The sequence below is a fragment of the Camponotus floridanus genome, unplaced genomic scaffold, assembly GCF_003227725.1.
Source record: "Camponotus floridanus strain SB8 unplaced genomic scaffold, Cflo_v7.5 scaffold168, whole genome shotgun sequence".
Classification (NCBI taxonomy): domain Eukaryota; kingdom Metazoa; phylum Arthropoda; class Insecta; order Hymenoptera; family Formicidae; genus Camponotus; species Camponotus floridanus.
In genome coordinates, this window is record NW_020229290.1 from 193,208 (window position 1) to 203,966 (window position 10,759).

At 47.7% G+C, this 10,759-nt stretch overlaps 2 protein-coding genes across 2 annotated transcripts; both read left to right on the forward strand.

The window, feature by feature from the left end:
• Window positions 1-3,786: 3,786 nt before the first annotated feature.
• Window positions 3,787-7,143, forward strand: LOC112637447. Its single transcript, XM_025407212.1, has one exon. It carries the CDS (start codon window positions 3,787-3,789, stop codon window positions 7,141-7,143), a length of 3,357 nt encoding a protein of 1,118 aa, XP_025262997.1.
• Window positions 7,144-7,325: 182 nt separating this feature from the next.
• Window positions 7,326-8,940, forward strand: LOC112637448. Its single transcript, XM_025407213.1, has 2 exons — window positions 7,326-7,494; window positions 7,688-8,940. Exons 1-2 carry the CDS (start codon window positions 7,326-7,328, stop codon window positions 8,938-8,940), a joined length of 1,422 nt encoding a protein of 473 aa, XP_025262998.1.
• Window positions 8,941-10,759: the final 1,819 nt, after the last annotated feature.

Below are 10,759 nucleotides of genomic sequence, written 5' to 3' on the forward strand. Positions count from 1 at the left end.
TATACAAAGTAATGTATTTAGTCGTATTAAAATTTTGAGTTTTGATTGTAATAATAAAATCAGATTAAAGTAAACCTTGTTTTTTTTAACATAAAAATTTATTTTTTATTTTACAAATTGATTTTGTCATTCTGCATATAAAAGAGTAGTTAGTACTAGGCGGGTTCTAACTCATATCCTCTCAGGGGAGGTGAGGTGCGAGGGGATCTCAGCGGATAGGGGGTATGACGTCACGCGGGGGTTGCGGGGTGGGGGATGCACCTGTTGGATGTTTTATGACATGCATAAACAAGAAAAAAGGGCGGTATTCTTTTGAAGATGATTTTGGACCTAACCCAAAAAATCATTTTTTATCATCTTATTTTATTTTATTTTTATTTTTTAAGGAAAAATTTTAACAGTGCCAATGTTCGGCTGCTTTGTCTCCCCTCGCTCCCCCCGTTTATATATCAGCGCCGATGTTCGGCTGCTTTGTACTCTCGAGGTACACCCCCCTAATATAAAGAATTCTAGGTTTTTTCCCCGTTCGACGTATAAACAATAGAGATTAAGCGGACAAGCTTTCAGAGATTGTCGGAGACAAAAATTTTTTTTTGCAAATGGGATATTGTAAAAAAACCTTTTATACCCTTATATATATTTTTAACTTTATTTCATAAACTTATATTTTTGAGATATTTTGGTCCAACCTTTTCAAGCAATTTGTGTATCGACGTAATATAATAGCGCATTTGCAAAAAAATTTTTGTCCCCGACAATCTCTGAAAGTTTGTTAGTCGAATATAAGGATTGAAGCGCATCAGATCATAGTACGTGATTTGAAAGCGCATCGACACGTCGATAGCAAAAGTATAGTGCAAAGTAGTGTTCTGTCAGAAAGTACAGTGTTCTATCAGAAAGCGTGATAATATATATAAAATGGAAGACGAAGATCACATGTTATCATCCGACAATGACTGTGTCAGTGACTGCAGTGCAGAGGACCTTACACAAGTCAGAGACAAAGTTGTATCTATTGCAGAGATCAATGCGTTAAGCGGACGTAAAAAGTATTGTACAATATACTTCTACTATTCCACGGGTGGAGCTTTAGCAGTATGTGCGTCCTGCATGATTAGGCTGCAAGGTGTAGATCCCCAAATTATGTATGCAGTTCGGAAGCATACAATTGAGACATTGGATGCAGTGAATGGACGATACTGTTCCAATTGCAGAGATCCATTATATTTAACATTTCCGTGCAATATGTGTCCACAATGCACGTTGTGAAAAAAAAACATTGAATAAGACTAAAGTGTGCGAGCAACGGAATAAAAAATTAATGAACATGTCGGTGGTGGAATATTTAAGAAATCGCGAACTTGGCGGAAGAAATTCTCCAATCGCGACCTCCCATCTAAAATCATATATAAAGATTAGAGAGAGGGATATACGGATTAGAAAGAGGAACAAATTAGAGGCAGCCATTTGCCGAGATTGCTGTTTGCTAGGCGGAAATCGAGAAGCGTGTTTCGAAAGGATGCGAGGAATCCATCAGCATAATTATCTTGAATATATCATAGGTTATGATTCTGATTCGGATTCTGATATGGATGCTGATCAATAATTGGAGGTAGGTCGCATGTGTAGGTATTTATTTTCAAATTATTCAAATAATTAATAAATTTTTTTATGTGCAGAAAGAGTCACCACTCTTCCACCGGCTGCCCCACCATCGCCTCTCATATACATCACCACCACCACCACTACCATATCGTCGTCGCCATTGCCCTTCTATTATATTATATTATTCAATTATATATTAATCATTTATATTTTGTATTCTTTTTTATACTTTTATAATTGTATTATATATATTATATAATTGTATATATTGTGTATTTTAAATTCTTTTAAATTTTGTTCGTACATTATCTTTTACACATTTATATTTTAAATTTTTTAAATTTTTCTTACAGTATCTTTTTTTTTTACACACTTTATATAATATACATTTATATTTTAAATTCTTTAAAATTTCTTTTGCACACTATGTATATAATACACATTTATATTTTGTATATTTTAAATTCTTTTGCACACTATATATAGGTATAATACACATTTTATTTTATTTTATTAAAAATTAATTAATTAATATAAAAAAATCTGATTTATTTTCCAAATTCCTCTCTCTCCCTCTCTTTTCATTGCTTCATTTATTACTAAATTATAAGAAAACTATTAAAAAATTATATTAAATTATCAAAAATATTTTTATTGCGTGATATCTCTTCTCTCACGTGCGCCGTATCACTCCTTCTGTCTCTTTCTTTCCTAGTGTTTACTCTCTCATGATAATTCTCTCGCAAGGAGCTATGCATGAAAGCTGGGACGGGAGAGCACACCAAAACGCAAAGAAAGTACACCATAATATAGATTTATAACTATTTATTCTGCTTATATATTTAGTATACAAATATAATTTTTGTCTTACATATTAAGAATTAAAAGCTAAAGCTGCCAGCTCGCAATCGACGAGTTGATGCTTGTTGAAAACATCACTCTCACGTATTACATATGATACTTCTTTCGGATCCGTTACAGTGGACGCGATATTGCAGAATTGCGTAAATTTAACATCAACTGTTTGGATAATTTTATCTAATCGATCAAAAGTTACATATATGCATTGATCGAGATCGAACATACGATGTAACGTCGATTCGACCATCATCATGCGTACATCCGAAGATTCGAGACTTATGAGTTTGACGTCGTTAATCGTACGAACTCTCACTGTTAGCGGTCCAACGCTGATGAAATTGTAGTCATCTTTAGAGTCGTTCCGAAATTTTGAATATTGCGACGTTGCTCGTAGAGTCCTTTCCACGTTTCGAGAAATAATATCAGTTCCTTTCCTCGATGATCTCCTATTGCAATCTCCACGTAACTCGGTGGACCCAAGTTGATACCAATTTCGAGGAATTTGAATTCCGTAGCTGTCAATGCGTATCGTCTACCTAGTATACGAGTTGCACGACGCCCCAACGAAATGCTATAGAAAAATTAAAATTAAATAATAGTAATAATAATAAAATTATAAAAATAGAAAAAAGTTAAATGAAACTTACTCATTACATTTTGTTCAAAACGCCCTCGCTAAAAGGAGCGAGGGTCCGAGCGATCATTCGGCGCCCCTGGCAGCCGTTAGCGCGACATCGCTTTGTCAGCGCAATTTAAAAACAGCGCTTGCCCTTCTCGAAAGATCCAAGGAAAATAAATAAATTCTTAACCGTTCGTTTTGAACATTTATATTAGTTCACGAAAAATCGGGATCTTTCGAGAAGGGCTCCGCTATAAATTGACGCGCTCGCGGAACACGGCGCTTCTTGGCTTAAAGGTACTCGACGCACTCACTTATTTTTCGATCACGAGAAAAAACGTTCTTCCGTTGCTCGCGGATTGAATCAGTCGTCTCCGTTGCTCGCGGATTCTGAAATCGCTTTCGCGTAATTAATTTAAGACTGTGTATTATAATTAGTGTTATAATTGTTATAATAAACTGACTATTATTGTTAAAAGACTTAGATTTATCGTCGAATTAATTTCTCTTCGTTTTCTCTCCTCGCGGATTTTTATCCTTCGGTTTCGCGCTTGCCTCCCGCGTCAATCTCGCATAAACTCTATCATTTGCTGGTCCTTCGAGCCGGAGATTTAGTGACCGGTTTTTCTACGACGCGGAGTGAGTGCGAAGTGTTGTGGTTCTCTGTGCTCCGAACACCAGTCACCTGAAATTCAGTCATCATGAGTCGCAAGGCCGAGTTGACAATCACCGCTGCAACGGATCTCTACGGCAAAATTGCCCGTACTCACGAGAACCTGATGAAGCTGGGCGCTGCCAAGATCACGGTGGGCGCAGTGGAGGCGCGATTGCAGTCCTTGGAAAGGTACTGGACGAAGTTCGACGCGCACAACGATGAGCTCTTGAATTATCTCGACCAAGTGGCCGATTCAGAGTACATAAGACTCGACATACCTGCTCTGGCTGAAGAGGCCTACCTCGCCAATAAGGGTCTGCTGTTGGACCTCCTGCGTAACCTCAAGACGGAAGAGAAGGAAGCTGGCACGAGAGGGTCAGAGCCGTCCTCACAAGCACCCCGCACGACTCTTCCGAGGATCCAGCTGCCTCATTTCTCCGGGAAGTACGAGGATTGGCCAGCCTTCCGTGATCTCTTCCAATCGCTAATCGGAAGGGACACTCTCACGTCCTCAGTCGAGAAGCTCCACTACCTGAAGACATGCCTGAAAGGAGAAGCAGAATTATTGATTCGAAGCCTGCCCACGACAACCGAGAATTTCGAACGCGCATGGGATGTTCTCGTTGCTTACTATGAGAACAAGCGGCTCCTGGTGCGCAGTTACATCTCCCAGTTTACGTCACTCCAGAAGCTGAAGAGCGAGTCCGTGGTGGAACTGCGCAAACTTTGCCACAGCGTGAAGAGCACGGTAGGATCACTGGAGAGCATTGGGCGCCCGATCACGAAGGGTGAAGATCTTTTCGTGCACCTCGTCGTTGACCTGCTTGATCCTCGATCTCGCCGCGAGTGGGAGAATTTCATTAGTGATTCCAACGATCCACCCTCGTACGACAAACTCCAGCTCTTCTTGGATCGTCGGCTGCACACTTTAGAATCGTTGCAGCCTGTCAAGGTCGAAGCCATTTCTTCTAAACCGCATCCAAGTCCGACACAGAAGACTCGCACTCTTCACACGCGTAAGCAGGACAGTAAGCGAGGTCGCTGCTCCCTATGCGGTCAGGATCACTATATTATGTTCTGTGACCTTTACCAGAGCAAGACGGCGGAGGAAAGGAAGCGTCACGTCGAGGCGAACGACTTGTGCCTGAACTGCCTAGGAAGGCACAAGGTAAGCGAGTGTTCTTCTCAAAAGACTTGTTCGTCGTGTCGCGCGCGTCACCACACGACCCTCCACGAGGCATGTCCGTCCGGCGAGAGCGCTAAGACGTCACACTTAGCGCAACACAAAGTCGAGGCGACGACGACAGTTCTCCTCGCTACCGCGCGCGTTCGCGTCCTGGACCGGTTCGGCCGCGCTCACACTGCACGCGCACTAGTTGACCAGGGCTCGGAGTCCTCGCTAGTTTCCGAAGCTTTGGCCCAACGTCTTCGCCTAGGTCGGTCTCCTACCTCCGTCGCCGTGTATGGAATCGGCGGCAAGCAGACGGGCCTCGCCCGCGGTCAAGTCACTCTTCAGATCCGCTCCCTGCGCGACGGGCCTTTAATAAGCGTGGCCGCCTTGGTTTTCCCCCGGCTCACACTTTATGAAGGCGGAATCAAGGCCAATCGTCGGGCGTGGACGCACGTCCATGGGCTGGAGCTCGCCGATCCGGACTTCTTGGCGACGGATCCCATAGACATCCTTCTAGGAGCAGACGTCTACGCCATGATCCTCCAGGCTGGACTTCGACGAGGGAAATCACGGGAACCTGTGGCACAAAAGACGGCGCTGGGCTGGATATTGTCTGGGGCCGTCGGTACGACGTCCACATCGCGCCATGCGTCAGCACATCACTGCCTGGTCGAGGAAGACCTAGGCGCTCTCGTACAAAGGTTCTGGCAGCAAGAAGAGCTACCCGACGCCGCGGTAGCTCTCTCACCCGCGGATCAACAGTGCGAGAACTTCTTCCGCCAGACACATTCGCGGTCCGCGGACGGTCGGTACGTCGTACGTCTGCCGGTCGTTGCCCCGCTGCCAGACTTCTCGGTGACGCGCTCCACGGCTTTACGAGTTCTCTTCAGCATGGAGAGACGTTTCGCTCGGGATCCTCCTTTTCGAGCCCTCTATGCCGACTTCATGCGGCAGTATGAGGACCTGCGTCATATGTCTTGCGTGACTCCGGACGCTACGTCGCGCAGACCGGTGCATTACTTGCCGCATCACGGCGTGCTGCGGAAGAACAGTGTCACCACGAAGCTGCGCGTAGTTTTTAACGGCTCCACGCCAACTACTTCGAAAAGAACCCTCAACGATCACTTGATGGTGGGTCCGAACTTGTTGCCTCCGCTCGCCGACGTGCTACTCCGTTGGCGACGGCACCGCTTCGGTCTAGCCACCGACGTCGAAAAGATGTTCCGACAGATCTTGGTACACCCGGATGACAGGGATCTGCAAAGGATCCTGTGGCGGGATTCCCCGCAAGACAGCCCTGCCGAGTACCAGCTGAGCACAGTGACCTACGGCCTAGCGTGTGCTCCGTTTCTAGCGATGCGCGCTCTCAGGCAATTAGCTGAGGACGAGGGTAAGCAGTACCCTCTAGGAGCGGCCGTTCTCCTGCGAGATGTCTACATGGACGACATCTTAACCGGAGCAGCGACGATGGCGGAGACCCAGGAGATGTGCAAACAGCTGTCCAGTATCTGCATGGCGGGCGGCTTCCCTCTCCGGAAGTGGTCAGCCAGCGACTCAGCGGTGATCTGGGATATCCCGCCGGAGCACCAGTTGCAGCGCGAGACCCGTGACTGGCGACCACACGAGGCTCACTCCACCTTAGGACTGCAGTGGCACCCCGCCACGGACGATTTCTCTTTCGCCACCCGGCACATCGCACTGCCATCCGTCACCAAGAGGTCTGTACTGTCTCTGGTGGCGCAGCTATTCGACCCTCTCGGCTGGCTAGCACCGGTCGTGGTCCGCGCCAAGATTGCCTTCCAATCGACTTGGCTTCAAGGACTTGAGTGGGACGCTCCGCTCGACGACGCCTCCGCGTCAGCCTGGGTCACCTTTCACGCCCAGATACCAGTACTCGAGCAAATCCGAGTACCTCGCTGGATTAATCTGGGTCCTTCTTGCACCCGCGTCGAGGTCCATGGCTTCTCCGACGCCTCAGAACGAGCATATTCCGCCGTCGTGTACCTAAAAACATGGTCAAACGACTCGTGGATTGTCCGCCTAATCACCGCGAAAACAAAGGTCACACCGCTCAAACAGGTGTCCTTACCTCGTTTGGAGTTAAGCGCCGCCGTCCTTCTCTGCCGACTAGCCAAACACGCCTTGACAATCCTCGACCTGACTGCGCCGCTTCACCTATGGACGGACTCCACCGTCGCGCTGGGCTGGATCCGCGGCCACCCATCCAGGTGACAAACCTACGTCGCGAACCGCGTCTCAGAGATTCAGAGGACCACTCCGCAGGCTGCGTGGCATCACGTTCCAGGCCAGGACAACCCAGCGGACTGCGCTTCCCGAGGTCTCTCTCCCAAGGAACTGCAGAGCCATCCTCTGTGGTGGCAAGGTCCGCCTTGGCTACGCTTAGACGCCACCGCATGGCCGACCGCCGTCGGCCACATCCCCGAAGAGCACCTGCCGGAGAAGCGCACACGAGTCCATGTCAAAGCCACAGCAGCGCCGATGAGCGAGGCCGCCGAGCTGGTGCGGTTCTCCTCCCTGAAGAGGCTCCTACGCGTGACAGCCTGGTGTCGGCGGTGGCTGAGAGTAAGAGAGGATCGGTCCACTGGCACTCAACAGCGCTTCCCCAGTACTTTGTCCGCAGAGGAGATAGAGAGAGCTCGAGTTTGTTGGATCCGGCGAGTACAATCTGAAAAATTCAGGGCCGAGTTAAAATTAATAAGTCAGGGCCTTGCCTTAAGTAAATCAAACTCACTTGCTCGCTTTAGTCCCTTTTTAGGTACCGAGGGTCTCCTGCGAGTCGGGGGTCGACTCAAGCACTCCATCCTAGCCTATGACGAGCGTCACCCCGTCCTCCTGCCGAAGGGCTCGCACCTCACTCGGCTAATTGTGGACGACTGCCATAAACGAGCGTTGCACGGCGGAACACAGCTCACTCTCTCATTAATCCGCCAACATTATTGGATTCCACGGGGTCGAGCACTGGTCAAGGAGGCTATCCTGCGATGTCTCCCTTGCGTGCGATGGCGGGCGGCGACACCACAACAGCTGATGAGCGATCTTCCACGGGAGCGCGTGGTACCAGCGAGGCCCTTCCTTCACACTGGGGTCGATTATGCCGGGCCGATTCAACTTCGCACAACCAAGGGGCGCGGACACCGCTCCTACAAGGCCTTCGTAGCGGTCTTCGTCTGCCTTGCTTCCAGAGCCGTACACCTCGAAGTAGTCTCCGACTACACGGCCGAGGCCTTCCTTGCGGCCCTCAGGCGGTTCGTCTCCCGCCGAGGCATCTGTCGCAGCCTTCGAAGCGACTGCGGGACAACCTTCGTGGGAGCCGATTCCCAGCTGACAGCCCTCTTCACCGCGGGCACGCCAGAAAACCACCGGATCATCGACAGCCTCGCCTCCGAGAGGATCGAGTGGAGGTTCAATCCTCCCTCAGCGCCGCACTTCGGAGGCATTTGGGAAGCCGCAGTCAAGTCGCTCAAACACCATCTCCGACGAGTGATTGGCGACGCCAAGCTGACGTTCGAGGAGATGAGTACCTTCCTCACTCAGGTAGAAGCGTGCCTTAATTCGCGGCCGCTGCAGGCACTCTCGGACGACCCTGAGGACTTGGCTGCGCTGACGCCTGGACACTTCCTGGTGGGAGCCGCCCTGACTGCAGTGCCCGAGCCGTCCTTGCTGGATGAACCAACGTCCCGCTTATCTCGCTGGCAGCTCCTGCAAAAAATGAGAGACCATTTTTGGGAACGATGGTCGAAGGAGTACCTCCACTCCATTACTCACCGTCCTAAGTGGTTGCGCGAAGAGACGGGCTTCAAGGTCGGCCGACTTTGCCTCATCCGGAACGAACTCACACCACCCACGAAATGGCCACTCGCGCGTATCGCGAAAATCCACCCCGGAGAGGATGGTCAAGTTCGCGTAGTGACATTGCGCACCGCAGCCTCCGAGTTGGTACGACCCGTCGTGAAGCTCGTCGTGCTCCCCATCAACGGTCATGGAGATCACGAGCCTCCATCGCAGTAGTTCGGAGCTCCCAACGAGCTGCATATCCTCCGCTAGCCATTCTTTTCGCCAAACGCTCTTGGCGAGGCGGGCGGAAATGTTCAAAACGCCCTCGCTAAAAGGAGCGAGGGTCCGAGCGATCATTCGGCGCCCCTGGCAGCCGTTAGCGCGACATCGCTTTGTCAGCGCAATTTAAAAACAGCGCTTGCCCTTCTCGAAAGATCCAAGGAAAATAAATAAATTCTTAACCGTTCGTTTTGAACATTTATATTAGTTCACGAAAAATCGGGATCTTTCGAGAAGGGCTCCGCTATAAATTGACGCGCTCGCGGAACACGGCGCTTCTTGGCTTAAAGGTACTCGACGCACTCACTTATTTTTCGATCACGAGAAAAAACGTTCTTCCGTTGCTCGCGGATTGAATCAGTCGTCTCCGTTGCTCGCGGATTCTGAAATCGCTTTCGCGTAATTAATTTAAGACTGTGTATTATAATTAGTGTTATAATTGTTATAATAAACTGACTATTATTGTTAAAAGACTTAGATTTATCGTCGAATTAATTTCTCTTCGTTTTCTCTCCTCGCGGATTTTTATCCTTCGGTTTCGCGCTTGCCTCCCGCGTCAATCTCGCATAAACTCTATCACATTTGTTTTCAAACGATGAAGTTTTATTACGACTCGGCACGTAATTATTATTCACGCGTCTTCCGACGTCGCTGCCGCTACTGCTTCTTTCGACGTAGTACATTTCTTTGAAGGTTATGAAAAGTGAACCACGAGCGGTTAACGCGAGACTGATCGTACAGGAATTAACCGGGTATACGTGACGCTCATCTTCCAAAAGTATAATGTGGTGGGGGGATCAATGCTTCTAACGCTTTGAATTTTAGGAGAAGAGTGAAATAACGCTCAGATAAAATATTTTTAGAAACGCAAGCAAAGGTCTAGGGAGGGGGGAAATAAGAGATAAAACACATATTAATGTTTACATATTTGTTTTATTTTCTTGCAATTCTTTCTGGCGTTGCGACCACCAGTTAAATATTTTAAATACATTTTGTAATGCGCAATTCTTAACATGTTTTCCACATCGCATACTATTGATAATATCTAATTTATTTAAAGCATCAATATCTTCGTAATCTGCATCCAAGGTTTCAATAATATAGCCATTCCCCGCATCGTCTAGTATATCGGTCAACCATTTTAGCTTTTCAAGTCCTATAACGTATACGATAGACGATTCTTCTTCTTCTTCTTCTTCTTTGTGTATTGTACTAACGACAGCTGTTGTAATTGCACGCTAAGCCAAACCATACGGAACGTTTCCGTCTTCCCATTGTAATCCGTGATGATTTTTAATCAACCATGAGACTTGACAGCGCTTAGATTTTGTAAGCACGCTCCACGGTACGGGACTTGCGAAAAAGTAATGCGATAGAACGTATCCCTTTCTCAAGACTGCCGCTTCCTTCACGACAAAATTTTTCCCAACGATAAATCCTTGCAGATCCACAAACGTTGGTACGGACATGATGAGATCTCTCTCTCTCTCTTCGATACGTCAGTCGAGAGGAATAACAAAACTCTAAAACCATCTCGCAACACTTTGATTTATATCATGCTCCTCTTCCCCCTCTCTCTTGTGTCGATGTTCGAAATCGCCTAGGTGATTTTGCGTACAACGTTGGTCAACGGATTGTACTGAATCACGCGATCGTGTATGATGAGACAGTACGCAGTGGTATTCGGCAGCACGTTCTCCTTACACTCGAATTCCAATCTCACATCCACGGTCGCGCTCTTGACCGATTCGTTTTGTCGAGAACAATCGATAAT

Excerpts from the sequence above, each read along its gene's own strand:
- LOC112637448 (XM_025407213.1), top strand. The coding sequence starts at position 7,326 with ATGGCCGACCGCCGTCGGCCACATCCCCGAAGAGCACCTGCCGGAGAA. Across the intron at positions 7,495-7,687 it reads GGTGTCGGCGGTGGCTGAGA|GTACCGAGGGTCTCCTGCGA; the intron begins GTAAGAGAGGAT and ends GTCCCTTTTTAG.
- LOC112637447 (XM_025407212.1), top strand. The coding sequence starts at position 3,787 with ATGAGTCGCAAGGCCGAGTTGACAATCACCGCTGCAACGGATCTCTAC.